The sequence below is a fragment of the Salvelinus fontinalis genome, chromosome 27 (assembly GCF_029448725.1).
Source record: "Salvelinus fontinalis isolate EN_2023a chromosome 27, ASM2944872v1, whole genome shotgun sequence".
Classification (NCBI taxonomy): Eukaryota; Metazoa; Chordata; class Actinopteri; order Salmoniformes; family Salmonidae; genus Salvelinus; species Salvelinus fontinalis.
This window is the reverse complement of record NC_074691.1, coordinates 29,720,773-29,737,645: the sequence shown is the minus strand read 5'-3', so window position 1 is coordinate 29,737,645 and position 16,873 is coordinate 29,720,773. Positions and strand designations below refer to the sequence as shown.

General features: G+C 41.3%; 1 protein-coding gene across 1 annotated transcript; it reads left to right on the top strand.

The window, feature by feature from the left end:
- The first annotated feature begins 2,242 nt into the window (after positions 1 to 2,242).
- On the top strand, positions 2,243 to 15,557 carry LOC129825419 (lactoylglutathione lyase-like). The gene is made up of 6 exons (XM_055885514.1): positions 2,243 to 2,383; positions 3,995 to 4,077; positions 4,324 to 4,464; positions 14,603 to 14,670; positions 14,792 to 14,881; positions 15,062 to 15,557. The coding sequence occupies exons 1-6, from the start codon at positions 2,315 to 2,317 to the stop codon at positions 15,151 to 15,153; spliced, it is 543 nt and encodes a 180-aa protein (XP_055741489.1). The 5' UTR covers positions 2,243 to 2,314; the 3' UTR covers positions 15,154 to 15,557.
- The last annotated feature ends 1,316 nt before the right edge of the window (positions 15,558 to 16,873 follow it).

Genomic DNA, 16,873 nt, shown 5'->3' with positions numbered 1-16,873 from the left:
GTTCCCAATAAAAAAAATATAAAAATATACTGCCAACAGAGGAGAGAGGTGTAACTTAAACACATTACGTCACCCAGCTAGAAATGGCTCCCCGAATCGTCTCACAATACAGTTCTCTGAGCATTAAAATAATTATAGGTTATATTCTGTGTTATTATGTTAGGCCTATACATTTTCTTGGGGGGACCTGACAAATGAGCATGTATTACAAGGGAAATAGTCAACTGCTCATTTGCAAAAAACATTTTCATAGTTCCTGATTCCCACACCCTTGCTGTGCATAAAGGATAAACTCATCATTTTGAGTCAGCTATGAGATAATAAACCTGTTGTACCACTGGTCCATTTTTTATAGAACTGCACCCAGAAACGTGAAATACTGTAGCAAATTGCAGCTTGTAGCAGATTGTATTTTCATAAAAAGTCAAGCTAGTCTGCACCAGAACATTAATTTGTCTGACTGTCTACAGTAATGATTTACAGAGAGAATGCAAGAGAGAGAGAGTATGTGAGAGAAAGAGAAGTAAAAAGGTTAGACATCAGGAATTTACAGTCACATTGACAGTACATACAGTGCAATTGGGAAGTGTTCAGACCCCTTGACTTTTTTCATGTTTTGTTACGTTACAGCCTTATTATATATTTGATTAAATATTTTTTTCCCCCCATTAATCTACATACAAGACCCCATAATGGCAAAGTAAAAACGTTTTTTTAGTAATGTTTGCAAATTTAAATAACAAAACGGAAATATCACATTTACATAAGTATTCAGACCCTTTACTCAGTACTTTGTTGAAGCATCTTTGGCAACGATTACAGCCTTGAGTCTTCTTGGGTGTGACGCTACAAGCTTGGCACACCTGTATTTGGGGAGTTTCTCCCATTCTTCTCTGCAGATCCTCTCAAGCTCTGTCAGGTTGGATGGGGAGCGTCGCTGGACAGCTATCTTCAGGTCTCTCCAGAGATGTTCGATCGGGTTCAAGTCCAGACTCTGGCTGGGCCACTCAAGGACATTCAGAGACTTGTCCCGAAGCCACTTATGCATTGTCTTGGCTGTGTTCTTAGGGTTGTCCTGTTGGAAGGTGAACCTTTGCCCCAGTGTGAGGTCCTGAGTGCTCTAGAGCAGGTTTTCCTAAAGGAACTCTGTACTTTGCTCTGTTCATCTTTCCCTCGATCCTGACTAGTCTCCCAGCCCTTGTCACTGAAAAACATTCGCACAGCATGATGCTGACACCACCATGCTTCACCGTAGGGATGGTGCCAGGTTTCCTCCAGACGTGACATGTGGCATTCAGGCCAAAGAGTTCAATCTTGGGTTCATCAGATTCATCATTTCTCATGGTCTGAGAGTACTTTAGGTACCTTTTGGCAAACTCCAAGCAGGCTGTCATGTGCCTTTTACTGAGGAGTGGCTTCCGTCTGGCCACCATACCATAGAGGCCTGATTGGTGGAGTGCTGCAGATGGGTGTCCTTCTGGAAGATTCCCCATCTCCACAGAGAAAGTCTGGAGCTCTGTGAGTGACCATCAGGTTATTGGTCACCTCCCTGACCAAGGCCCTACTCCCTTGATTGCTCAGTTTGGTACCCTTCCTCAGATCTGTGCCTCGACACAATCCTGTCTCGGAGCTCTATGGACAATTCCGTCGACCTCATGGCTTGGTTTTTACTCTGACATACACTGTCAACTGTGGGACCTTATATAGACAGGTGTGTGCCTTTCCAAATCATGTCCAGTCAATTGAATGTACCACAGGTGGACTCCAATCAAGTTGTAGAAACATCTCAAGGATGATAAATGGGAACAGGATGCACCTGAGCTCAATTTCGAGTCTCATAGCAAAGGGGCTGAATACTTAAGTAAATATGGTATTTCTGTTTTACATTTTTTATATATTTGCACAATTTCTAAATACCCTATAATAAAGCGAAAACAAGGTGTTTGTGGATTGATGAGGATTTTTTATTTATTTAATCAATTTTAGAATAAGGCTGTAACGTAACAAAATGTGGAAAAAGTCAAGGGGTCTGAATACTTTCCGAATGCACTGTATAAAGTATGAAACCGATTAGACTTTCTGCCAGTTGTAACCTCCATTGCAATGCACACTTACTTGACACGCATTCGTTTTACACAACTCTGGTGCTTTCGTTTCAACATTTTTGTGAACCCCTCCTACCTGCCAACTTTAGGGAGTGTCATGCTTCGCTGTGAACTGTCTCGACTTGCCAGTCGGCTTTAGGAGCACCTTTCCCAAGCTACTCAAACAGCCTGTGAATTCCCCTGCTGTCAATTGGGTCTTTCAACACAAAATGACAGACAAAGGACTCACAGATGAGGCTGCGTCCGCAGCATGCAAAGAAGGGGAACCTATCACCCAGGTGAGTGCCACACGGATGGAGCGCACATTAAATAGAATATGTAAGCTAGCATTAATGTATCACTTATTTACAGTAGGCCTATTTTACTTGCTTGACAGTCTGTCTCAGCAAACCTGTTGTTGAGCAAGAGTCCCCCTCAGCTATGTTAGTTGTAGGCTACATAGCCCTGTGCTCCTTTAGCAAATACCATAGGAAAGTGTTTACTAGTAGTCCTAGTTCCAGGCCTTAGAATGCCATTATTTATACAGAGTAATGTGTTGCCTCTAGTTTGAGTTCTAACTTATCTTCTAGAGTTGTAAACTGAGAACATAGCTGAGGAGGACAGGGTAAAAACATATTTTGCAATTGACCTCTCTTTCTCTCTAATTCAATTTCAGTTCAATTTCAATGTAAGGGCTTTATAGGCATGGGAAACGTATGTTTGCATTGCCAAAGCAAGTGAAATAGATAATAAACAAAATCAAAATAAACAATAAAAAATTAACAGTAAACATTACTTACAAAAGTTCCAAAAGAATAAACACATTTCAAATGTCATATTATGTATATAGTGTTGTAATGATGTGCAAATAGTTAAAGTACGAAATGGAAATGAAAATAAATAAACATAAATATAGGTTGTATTTACAATGGTGTTTGTTCTTCACTGGTTGCCCTTTTTTTGTGGCAACAGGTCACACATCTTGCTGCTGTGATGGCACACTGTGGTATTTCACCCAATAGACATGGGATTTTATCAAAATTGGATTTGTTTTCAAATCCTTTGTAGGTCTGTGTAATCTGAGGGAAATATGTGTCTCTAATATATATTTGGCAGGAGGTTAGGAAGTGCAGCTCAGTTTCCACCTCATTTTGTGGGCAGTATGCACATAGCCTGTCTTCTCTTGAGAGTCAGGTCTGCCTTTGGCGGCCTTTCTCAATAGCAAGGCTATGCTCACTGAGTCTGTACATAGTCAAAGATTTCCTTAATTGTGGGTCAGTCACAATGGTCAGGTATTCTGCCACTGTGTACTCTCTGTTTGGGGCCAAAAAGCATTCTAGTTTGCTCTGTTTTTTTGTTAATTCTTTCCAATGTGTCAAGGAATTCTCTTTTTGTTTTCTCATGATTTGGTTGGGTCTAATTGTGTTGTGCTCTCTCTCTCTCGCCACCCTCTCTCTCTCTACCCCTTCTCTTGCTCACTCTGTCTCTCCCCATCACTCTCTGTCTCTCTCTCCCCCTGTCCCTATCTCTCTCTCCCCCTGTCCCTCTCTTTCCACCTGTCTCCCCCTCTCTCTCTCTCACTCTCTGTCTCACAATCTTTCCCCGTCATTCTCTGTCTCTCTCTCCCCATGTCCCTCTCCCTCTCTCTCACCCCATCACACACCCCCCCCCTCTCTCTCTCCCCACCTGTCCCCCTGTTTCTCTCTCTCCCCCCCTGTCCTCTCTCTCTACCTGTCCAACCGTTTCTCTCTCGCCCCTCTCTGTCTCTCCCCCTCTCTCTCGTTCACTCTGTCTCTATCTCCCCGTCACTCTCTCTGTCTCTCCCCCTGTCCCTCTCTCCCCACCTGTCTCCCCCTCTCTCTCTCTCTCTCTCTCTCTGTGTCTGTGTGTTTCCCCCTGTCTCTCCCCAGGACTACATGATGCAGCAAACCATGCTGAGGGTAAAAGACCCTCTCAAGTCTTTAGACTTCTACACTCGCATCATGGGCATGACGTGAGTCCCATACTGCTCTCTCACACACACACACAAAGGGGTTTCAGGCCTAGTACCCTACCCCTCTAGAAGATGTCTCACTCTGTGATTGGAACGAGGAAGGACCTAACTGAATTTGTCTAAAAGAAAGTTTAATTTTCGTTGCAAAACCTTTTCCATTTGTAGTAAATGGTTTCTATTGCTAAACGTTTTGCAAGAGAATCGGCATAATGAATACACCCCAATTGTGATTCCTATTTGTCTCAGGTTGCTGCAGAAGATAGACTTCCCATCAATGCTCTTCACATTCTACTTCCTGGGTTATGAGGAAAAGAAGGAGATCCCTACAGATGTAAAGGAGAGGACAGCATGGACTTTCTCTCGACGAGCCACCATCGAACTCACACAGTAGGCACCCCACTTAAAACCTTACCACACACAAGTACATAGATTCCAGATCTGCTAGTTGAGCTATGAAGTGCCCTGTAAACATGGAATATAATAGAAGATGATCCAGTAACATCTAACCAGGGGTCTCCAACAGGTCGATGAGATGATCCAGTAACATCTAACCAGGGGTCTCCAACAGGTCGATGAGATGATCCTGTAACATCTAACCAGGGGTCTCCAACAGGTCGATAAGATGATCCTGTAACATCTAACCCAGTGGTCTCCAACAGGTCGATGAGATGATCCTGTAACATCTAACCCAGTGGTCTCCAACAGGTTGATGAGATGATCCTGTAACATCTAACCAGGGGTCTCCAACAGGTCGATGAGATGATCCTGTAACATCTAACCAGGGGTCTCCAACAGGTCGATGAAATAATCCTGTTACATCTAACCCAGGGGTACCCAACATGTCGATAGCAAGCTATAAGTAGTTTGTGTGCTGTCAACGAGTAGCTCGCAAGTTGATACTGAGAAATAATCAGTAGCCTAATATTACATGATTAAATCAAATAAATAATTGTTCTAATCAAACGACAAGTTCTAGGCCCATTTATAGGGAACAGTCGAAGGCAGATAGCTTAGCACCCCGTGTTATCGGCATATATTACCTTCAACGGTGTTATCTTGTGATCAAGCCATCAATGTTTTGTGATTATTGGTGTTGTAAAAATGTTAGCCAACGGGTTATCAATTAGTAGTATTTCCACTGAAATGTCAAACATGCTGTCAGCTTTTTGATAAGTGGGTTATCAAAAAACATAAGTTCCGTATTATTGGCATACGGTCCTGTCACGCCCTGACTTTAGTTATATTTGCTTTCTTTATTATTTTGTTTAGGTCAGGGTGTGACAAGGGTGGTTTGTTTAGTTTTTGTATTGTCTAGGGGGTTTTTGTATTGTCTAGGGGGTTTTGTCTTGTCTAGGGTTTTTGGTTATCTATGGGGATTTTGTATTGTCTAGGGGTATGTAGGTTTATGGTGGCCTGAATGGGTTCCCAATCAGAGACAGCTGTTTATCGTCTCTGATTGGGGAGCCTATTCAGGTTGACATTTTCCATGTTGGTTTTGTGGGTAGTTGTCTATGTTTAGTTGCCTGGATGCACTATGTTGGCTTCACGTGTCGTTTGGATATTTATCGTTTTGATGGCGACATCGTTAAATAAAGTATGTACGCTCAAAACGCTGCGCCTTGGGCCACTCCTTTAAATGGCCGTGACAGGTCCCCAGTTATTGGCCACCTTACTATTTGGTTTAATTACAAGATATATCCTATAAAAAATGTTAAAAAATGAGACACCAACCTCGTATCCAAAGTGTTTACTAGATAGTTGGCTAGCCTTCCTGTGAAAAAAAAAAAAGACTTGCCTGTCAACTTTTCATTGCGTAGCCCGGTGCACCCTCCTGTGGACTCTTAAAATAATTGTCATTCACCAACAGATTCAGTCTTGTAACCAAATAATGTCTCATAATTTGTTTTACAGATGAATCTTATGTTTTGAGAAAGTAGATAACAGTTTAATATTAAAATATAAATGAGTATGAATAATTTACATAAAATAAAACTTTAACTTCAGTCATGTGCATTGACAAACAATTAAAACAATGTTGGAGTTTGTGTTGCAGAGATGCACTTGGAAAGTAAAGGAAGATGGGTTGAATAAATATATATTTTTGACATGTTCAAAAAAAAAAAAATATTTAACCTTTATTTAACCAGGTAGGCAAGTTGAGAACAAGTTCTCATGTACAATTGCGACCTGGCCAAGATAAAGCAAAACAGTTCGACACATACAACAACACAGAGTAAACAACACATGGAGTAAAACAAACATACAGTCAATAATGCAGTAGAAAAATAAGTCTATATACAATGTGAGCAAATGAGGTGAAATAAGGAAGGTAAAGGCCATGGTGGCAAAGTAAATACAATATAGCAAGTAAAACACTGGAATGGTAGATTTGCAGTGGAAGAATGTGCAAAGTAGAAATAGAAATAATGGGGTGCAAAGGAGCAAAATAAATAAATAAATAAATACAGTAGGGGAAGAGGTAGTTGTTTGTGCTAAATTATATATGGGCTATGTACAGGTGCAGTAATCTGTGAGCTTCTCTGACAGCTGGTGCTTAAAGCTAGTGAGGGAGATAAGTGTTTCCAGTTTCAGAGATTTTTGTAGTTCGTTCCAGTCATTGGCAGCAGAAAACTGGAAGCAGAGGCGGCCAAAGGAGGAATTGGTTTTGGGGGTGACCAGAGAGATATACCTGCTGGAGCGCATAAATAATTTTATATGAAAACAAACAAAACAATTAAATCTCGATCTCCATCCCTATCTTGTCACAAAAATTTGAATAGAATAGAAAATTATCCAACCAGAATGAAAATGTTTGTTTTGTTTTTTTGGTAGATACAGTACTGCACCAGAGAATTTTGATCCTCTGATGCAAGCGATGTGGGTGGTCCACTGCGACAACCATGGGTCAACCGGCCGCTCAGCCTGTCCGCCCGGGTCTACCGAGGTACACCATGCACCTTGGTAGATAAGAGAATAAAACTGTTACTAGCAGATGAAATGTGCATACACGTGGTAATCTCCTAAAAACAAAAGATGCCTAACATTGGCAGCCTGGCGGATAGCCATCCCTGCCCCGCAGTCCTCCACTGCATGGAACATGTCCACCTCACTCCACTGTTTCCTCTTGACTTTCTCCATGCTGTGGTGGTAAATACATGTAGCTATAACTTGGCATACTATACACATTTTAGAAAGATAACTCAATCTGAATATGTATAAACATTTACATTTCAAAGTTAAGGCAATTGAAAGGTGATGAACGTTTTCACAATAACTGAAAGTGTACCCACGTTTTTTATTTGATGATATCTGTAATGAGAATTGTCCCAATTAGTTTGATATTGATGCATACATTATAACACTTGACTAAATACTACCTCTATGTAACGTTAGCTGTTGTAAGATGAAACATAGCCTACAGTGATAAGTGTCAAAAAGTTAATGGTTCAAAGTTCAAAATTAATTTTTGCAGATTGTACAAAACGCCCCCGTCAGAGGACTCTAACTTTCATACGGTAAAGCTTGACAACTTTCAGTTGTTTTCGTGATATGTATTATCTAAAGCTTAGATAATGTCTTTCCTTTTTGCTTACTTAGCGGTTCTATCAACATTTAGCAACCAAGCTAGCAACAACATTAGCAAATCCGTTAGCTATATTTCAGAGGTAAAAAATTGGATATTAATGAACGACGTGTTGTCTGTCGCGCATTCGAATTTTACGATATACAGCGTTTCCCACAAAATGTATACATATTACTTTTTTGAAAACTCTCAAAACCTAACTTACATAAATTGCAATAAAAATCGGTGGTCAGTTAACTACAAGGGTGTCTTCAGTTAGCTAGAAGGGTATCGTTCATTTAAATGTTGAGCTCGAGGTGATTTAGTGCTCCAACCGCTAGAGAGTGTCCGATGTTGGGGGAAAATTAGCTATAACATATGAAAAAGTATAGAAGTTTGCTTGTTTGAAACAGGTATAACGTTACTGTCAAATACATTACTCCTACCGGACAGATAGTAGTGATGGGCATTCCGACTCTTTCGGCTCAGCTCACCAAAAAGAGACGTCTCTTTTGGTTCTCAGACTGCTCTTTAAAAAAAATATGTTTTGTATTTTTTCAAGTCAAACAGTTTGCGATAGTTTGATTATGATTGGTGTTAAAACAATTATAATTAAATTATTAAATGAAATCATACTCAAACTTAACCACAATCTGTATTTAAAAATGCATTGGTTTGTTATGAAAAAGAATGCTAGTAAACATGTGCATTTAAAGTATAACTTTTTAATGTATATAAACAAAGTGCATATAAATGTAACAATTCAAAACGAGTACAATCTGAACAACATAATAATAGAATATTGCACCATATCAAAGACAAATAAATAACAATGTGCAAAACTGCAGCATCCCACTTAAAACATTAAACTGGTACCTCTTTGCTCTCTCTTTATTGCCATGTTATAACCAGCAGCACACAGCAATGCTGACCATATTTATCTTATATGATAGATTTTGTATTCAGAAATGCAAGCTGCCTCACTTTCGAGGGGCTGATGCGGTTTCTTCTCTCAATAATTATTTGTCCCGTTTTCGAGAAGACCCTCTCAGAGGGAACGGATGTGGCCACCATGCAGAGTCTCCCTGTCATGACTTTAGTAAGCCGTGGGTAGACAGAGGCCTTGTTCTTCCACCAGGGGCTCCTCCAAATAGGATCGGACCTCCATTATGGCGTCTGCTGAGGGATTTGTTTGTGCTGCATCCCCAGTTGCTCTCTCGTCAAACAGCATCCAAACAGCAGACGTTTGTGGCACTACTGCTGGTGCTTCTGCTCCATCTGATCCCTCTTCTTCCTGTTGCTCTGGTGCCTGAGCCAGCTGACTGCTGGGGATGTCCCTCCCTGCTACTGAGGTTATTCTTTGAAGAGCCTCATCAATCGCTCTGGCATCACTGAAGGCTAACTTTTTAAACCTGGGGTCAAGTGCAGTGGTTTCTGATAGGACGTGATTATATTCCATTCTGTGGAACTTTCTGTCCATTGATGAACATAGGGTGCCCATCAACTCTGCCACATGTCCTGTGGTTACATTTTGCTTCTCTCTGGCGGCTGGCTGTGATTCGCTGCAGACCCTGACACAGGAGTATCACTTTTGAGGCTGTCACATAGCTGAAAAGAGAGAACAGTAACTTATTAGTTCAGGTTCATGTTTTGTCTACTGATACTACATTCTCATCTACTGCTCATATACATATATAATACTGGATTAAATAATGATGTAGTAAGAACTGCTTATGTACCTCTCTTCACTGATCTCCACAGTGACCTGCTCAAAGGGTTCCAGGACTCTGCACACGTCCTCCACCACCTCCCATTCCTATTGGGTCAGAGCATCAACAGGTGCATTGACAATGGCCAGGGTAGAGATGATGGCATCCTTTGACTCAAGAAACCGCTTCAACATATCAAATGTTGAATTCCACCTTGTAGTGCAGTCTTGATTGTTTAGGCCTCAGCTCAGGCATCCCCATCTGGCGTTGTGTAGACTTTCGTTTTTCAGCACCTACTGTGCTCAGGTGGAAGTATTCCACAGCTGCTTTCACTTTGTCCACAGTGGGCTTCATCACCTTCAGAGCATCTCTTACAATGAGGTTGATTGTGTGGGCAAGACATGGATGGTGGGTCCATTTTAAAATGTTCATGACATTTTGTTATGTTAGCTGCATTGTCGCTAACACAACAGACCACTTTTCCATCTACGTGCCATTCTCTGCCACTCTCAGCAGTTCCTCTGCCAAGTTCTCTGAGGTGTGTCTGTCGCTGAACTGAAAGCAGTCCAGAAGACAGCTAGACATCGAAAAATCTTCAATGAAGTGACATGTAACTGACATGTAAGAAGTGGTTACCCTTGATGTCCAGCAGTCAGCGGTAAGGCAAACTGCAGTAGTTTTTTGGACTCTTTCCCGCACTGAAGCCTGTGGGCTCTCGTATAGTTGTGGAATAAGTACTTTTGAAAGGATGTTCCTGCTTGGAATTGTGTACATTGGATTTAGACTATTGCTATAATTTCTAAAACCTCTGTCCTCCACGATCGAAAATGGCTGGAAATCGGTGGCAATCATTTTAGCCAATGCAATATCAATTTGGCCTTGTTTTGCTACAGACATAGACTTTGGTCCATAGAAGACATAAACTGGTCCATAGAAGACTGCGTTGCTGTGGGTCGCGGAGTTGGCCTACTTGACTGAGTGGATACATCTCCACGTGTGAAGGTGCTGGCTCCACCACTATCACTAGCAGGCCCGCTAGTTTCTGGAAGCTCCGCTACAGCTAGCTTCGCAGTTGGGTGCACAGTTCAAATATGCGGTGTTGTCACACCCTGATCAGTTTCACCTGTCCTCGTTATTGTCTCCACCCCCTCCAGGTGTCACTTATTTTCCCCAGTGTATTTATCTCTGTTTCCTGTCTCTCTGTGCCAGTTCATCTTGTATGTTAGTCAAGTCAACCAGCGTGTTTTTTCCGTAATCCTTTTACTATTCTCTTTTTGATAGTCCTCCCGGTTTTGACCCCTGCCTGTGTCTGGACTTCTTTCCTGCCTGCCTTATCATCCTGCCTGGCCTAACCTTGATTCGGCCTGCCCTTCGGTACCTTTTGGACTCTGAACTGGTTTTGACCCTTTTGCCTGTCCACGACCATCCTCTTGCCTTCCCCTATTGGATTAATACATATTGTAAGACTCCAACCATCTGCGTCCTGTGTCTGCATCTGGGTCTTGCCTTGTGTCATGATAGGTGTAGGTTGTGCGTAGAACCGGCTTTATATGAGATTTTGTTTTGGCAAATTCTACACTGTGCTCTAACATTGTCTACGTTATTAAAATGCACCCAAATGCTACTGTGCTTCCGACTCATTTTCCAGCTGTTGTTTTCACAGCTGTCCTTCCTCTCTCTCCTCGGCTGCTAAGTGTGTGACTGTGAGTTGGCTCCGCCCTCCCTCACGCATCTTTGGTTCATTGGTTGACACTGCGTGTCTGATTGACAGGAACAACAGGTGAAGCTGTTAGTCTGAGCAGACAGTCAAAACAAATGTGTGTGCACTTGAGCATTTAGGCCTATTTTATATTTCTTTTTTGTTCTTTGAATTAGTTAATTATATTCATTTAAATCTTTTGATTATTCATATCTTAATTTTTATTTTATTTTTATAAATAGATTTGGCTCTTCTGATATGTGAGCCAGCTCCCAACATTCACCTTCAAGAGCCGGCTTGTTAGCGAACGACCCATCACTAACAGATAGCCATGACACGTGTTGAAGTAGGCCTACAACAGTGCTTTCAGAGACTTGACCGAGTTCACATAAAAGGGCCAAAACACATGGAATACCGAACAACTGAAAACAAAAGACATTACTGCATTGGCAAAACTTGATCAAACTTATATAAATAATGTCACGATCGCCGTAAGCATACTCAGACCAAAGCGCAGTGCGATATGGGTTCCACATGTTTATTCAATGAAACGCACAAAAACAATAAAGAACAAACGAAACGTGATGTTCTGGAGTGCTCGCAGGCAACAACACAAAAACAAGATCCCACAAAAAAACAGTGGGGAAATGGCTGCCTAAATATGATCCCCAATCAGAGACAACGCTTAACAGCTGCCTCAGATTGGGAACCATACCAGGCCAACATAGAAATAAAACAACCTAGATTACCCACCCTAGTCACACCCCGACCTAACTAAAATAGAGAATAAAAAGGCTCTCTATGGTCAGGGCGTGACAAATAAATAAAAACTGATAGGGAAACAAACAAATCTTATTACACCATAGCCCAAACATTTCTCAAGGCTGCATGTCGTCTGAGATTCCCAAAGATTGGAAAGCAGCTGCGGTCATCCCCCTCTTCAAAGGGGGGGACACTCTTGACCCAAACTGCTACAGACCTATATCTATCCTACCCTGCCTTTCTAAGGTCTTCGAAAGCCAAGTCAACAAACAGATTACCGACCATTTCGAATTCCACCATACCTTCTCCGCTATGCAATCTGGTTTCAGTGCTGGTCATGGGTGCACCTCAGCCACGCTCAAGGTCCTAAACAATATCTTAACCGCCATCGATAAGAAACAATACTGTGCAGCCGTATTCATTGACCTGGCCAAGGCTTTCTACTCTGTCAATCACCACATCCTCATCAGCACACTCGACAGCCTTGGTTTCTCAAATGATTGCCTCGCCTGGTTCACCAACCACTTCTCTGATAGAGTTCAGTGTGTCATATCGGAGGGTTTGTTGTCCGGGCCTCTGGCAGTCTCTATGGTGGTGCCACAGGGTTCAATTCTTGGACCGACTCTCTTCTCTGTATACATCAATGATGTCGCTCTTGCTGCTGGTGAGTCTCTGATCCACCTCTATGCAGACGACACCATTCTGTATACTTCTGGCCCTTCTTTGGACACTGTGTTAACAACCCTGCAGGCGAGCTTCAATGCCATGCAACTCTCCTTCCGTGGCCTCCAATTGCTCTTAAATACAAGTAAAACTAAATGCATGCTCTTCAACCGATCGCTGCCTGCACCTGCCCGCCTGTCCAACATCACTACTCTGGACGGCTCTGACTTAGAATATGTGGACAACTACAAATACCTAGGTGTCTGGTTAGACTGTAAACTCTCCTTCCAGACTCACATCAAACATCTCCAATCCAAAGTTAAATCTAGAATTTGCTTCCTATTTTGCAACAAAACATCATTCACTCATCCTGCCAAACATACCCTCGTAAAACTGAACATCCTACCAATCTTTGACTTCGGTGACGTCATTTACAAAATAGCCTCCAATACCCTACTCAATAAATTGGATGCAGTCTATCACAGTGCCATCCGTTTTGTCGCCAAAGCCCCATATACTACCCACCACTGCAACCTGTACGCTCTCGTTGGCTGGCCCTCGCTTCATACTCGTCGCCAAACCCACTGGCTCCAGGTCATCTACAAGACCCTGCTAGGTAAAGTCTCCCTTATCTCAGCTCGCTGGTGACCATAGCAGCACCCACCTGTAGCACGCGCTCCAGCAGGTATATCTCTCTGGTCACCCCCAAAATCAATTCCTCCTTTGGCCGCCTCTCCTTCCAGTTTTCTGCTGCCAATGACTGGAACGAACTACAAAAATCACTGAAACTGGAAACACTTATCTCCCTCACTAGCTTTAAGCACCAGCTGTCAGAGCAGCTCACAGATTACTGCACCTGTACATAGCCCATCTATAATTTAGCACAAACAACTACCTCTTTCCCTACTGTATTTATTTATTTATTTTGCTCCTTTGCACCCCATTATTTCTATCTCTACTTTGCACATTCTTCCACTGCAAATCAACCATTCCAGTGTTTTACTTGCTATATTGTATTTACTTCACCACCAAAGCCTTTTTTTTGCCTTCACCTCCCTTATCTCACCTCACTTGCTCACATTGTATATAGACTTATTTTTCTACTGTATTATTGACTGTATGTTTGTTTTACTCCATGTGTAAGTCTGTGTTGTTGTATGTGTCGAACTGCTTTGCTTTATCTTCTCATTGTAAATGAGAACTTGTTCTCAACTTGCCTACCTGGTTAAATAAAGGTGAAATAAAACAATTATATATATTTTTTCATATAATGGTTGTGCTCACAAAGACTTGCACAGACTCTACACTGGACATTCAGGACAAAGCCAGAGAGGAAGAAGCAAAGCGAGAGGGTTTACTCCGCCCAAAAATTTGACAATGAAAGTAAGACCACAAAGTCTTACTTTGAAAAGTCTTACTTTGAATTAACTACATGTAGTTAATTCAAATATTTGTAATGTTTTTATTTAACCAGGCAAGTCAGTTAAGAGCAACATTTTATTTACAATGCTGTTCGGTTACTGACCCAACGGTTACCTTTCGGTTACTGACCCAACGCTCTAACCACTAGACTACCTGCTGGGGTGAATGATGGCCCTGGCTAGAATGGTCCTACCCCATCTCGCCTCCTCCAGCCTGCTATCTATCTTTTTGGACATGTATTTCCATTGTTAGAGCGGTCACTCGACTATCTTATAATAGAACATTTTTGACAAAGCTCTCATCTGAGCAGGTTTAAGAAGGGGTGCTTCATGTGTTTCATGTTTTTTTGTATTACATACATTCTTCGAAATTCACAACAAAATGACATAATCTTCATCAGCTAATCTCATAGAACAAAACGTATAAGATCTCCACGGACCTTATTTTCGGCATTTATCCAAAAACCTTAACCCATTAATTTTCCTCATAGGCTTTGTCCAACGAACCATGGCGGATTTGGTGTCTAGAAAAGACGGCATCAATATCTCTCTCTTATTCCTGTTTAATGTTCTTCACTAATTACTTTCTCCTCAGAAACATGGACCGAAACTATGGTTCCTACCCTGTCACAATACCATGATGGTGAAGATGATATACTGTATTTCTCACTTGACTCTTCTCTCTTCTCACTTCTCTGTTCTCTATAAGCAACTGGGGCTCTGAGTCAGATGAAAAATTATCTCTTCACAACGGAAACTCTGAACCGAGGGGTTTTGGTAAGAAAACTATATGATCTTTTAATTCAACATTTGAATGTGGTACAGCCGTTGTGTTTTTCAACCATGAGACAATTCCACATTATTTAAATTGTCCCACTCCACTTTCTCTATCATGCAGGGCACATCGGCATTGCTGTACCTGATGTTTATGCAGCCTGCAAAGTATTTGAAGAACAAGGAGTAACATTTGTTAAGAAACCGGATGATGGTATATTTTTCCCTCTTCTTTTCCCTCTCTCACATTATTTTGTGTTTATGTTTAGGGTCTCTGTGAAAAACAAATTTGTGTATAGAGTACATTACAGTTGACTAGTCATCTGTATCAGGCTGTTTCATTTGTGTTTTCTCAATTTGTAAATGTAACATTCTATTGTATTTTTTCACACAGGTAAAATGAAGGGAGTGGCCTTCATACAGGATCCTGATGGATACTGGATTGAAATTTTGAGCCCAAACAACATGTTCTCCTTAACATCATAGGGAGGCAAACTGGGCCAGCACAAACTTACTGGGTTCTGGAAAAAGGATGTGACATAAAAATAAGAGTGAAACTGAATAAGGTAACAAAGGGGGTTATGTGAGGAAATTAAGAAGTGAAGATGGAGTTTTTGCTTACGATTGGGATCACATGCAGGTTCCCGCGGTACTATGGACACTCAAGACAAAGGATGGGATAGCCGTAATATAACGAGACAACACTGCAATAACATCTGGTAAAAATGTGTATGTGACCAATAAAATTTGATTTGAGATGTTGGGATGGGACAAACTGACAATGAAGATGACCAGGGTAAATAACTGCTCCTAATGTGGTCTGACTGAGATTGGGATAATATCAGCCTGGTCAACATATTTGCAATAAACAGATGTGGATCATCCTCGTATTTTCAATTCCTCTGTCTTTCTATTCAAATTGTAAAGGTTTAACCAACGAGACCACTCAGCCTATTTATTTGGCTGAACATTAGAATTTGGAGCAGTAATCCCCTTGGATTTAACAACAAACAGATAACCAAGGTTGTCTCGTCAGCACCATTTCCACAGTAAAATATGAGTGACTGTGGAAAATAAGGCTTGCAGAAAACCATAGCTGCTGAAAGAAGTAACCATAGCATCAGTAGGTCTTATATATATACATATATACACACACAATACTGTTCAAAAGTTTGGGGTCACTTAGAAATGTCCTTGTTTTTGAAAGAAAGCACCATTTTTGTCCATTAAAATAACATAAAATTGATCAGAAATACAGTGTAGACATTGTTAATGTTGTAAATGACTATTGTAGCTGGAAACGGCAGATTTTTTATGGAATATCTACATAGGCATACAGAGGCCCATTATCAGCAAACATCACTCCTGTATTCCAGTGAATTGGCAACTCCGTGCTGCTGGCCTTCTAGGCAGAGTTGCAAAGAAAAAGCCATATCTCAGACTGGCCAATAAAAAGAAGAGAATAAGATGGGCAAAAGAACACAGACACTGGACAGAGGAACTCTGCGTAGAAGGCCAACATCCCGGAGTCGCCTCTTCACTGTTGACTTTGAGACTGGTGTTTTGCGAGTACTATTTAATGAAGCTGCCAGTTGAGGATTTGTGAGGCGTCTGTTTCTCAAACTAGACACTAATGTACTTGTCCTCTTGCTCAGTTGTGCACCGGGGCCTCCCACTCCTCTTTCTATTCTGGTTAGAGCCAGTTTGCGCTGTTCTGTGAAGGGAGTAGTATACAGCGTTGTACAAGATCTTCAGTTTCTTGGCAATTTCTCGCATGGAATAGCCTTCATTTCTCAGAACAAAAATAGACTGACAAGTTTCAGAAGAAAGTTATTTGTTTCTGGCCATTTTGAGCCTGTAATCGAACCCACAAATGCTGATGCTCCAGATACTCAACCATTCTAAAGAAGGCCAGTTTTATTTCGTCTTTAATCAGAACAACAGTTTTCAGCTGTGCTAACATAGTTGCAAAAAGGGTTTTCTAATGATCAATTAGCCTTTTAAAATTATAAACTTGGATTAGCTAACACAACGTGCCATTGGAACACAGGAGTGATGGTTGCTGATAATGGGCCTCTGTACGCCTATGTAGATATTCCCCCAAAAATCTGACATTTCCAGCGACAATAGTTATTTACAACATTAACAATGTCTACACTGTATTTCTGATCAATTTGATGTTATTTTAATGGGGGAAAAAATGTGC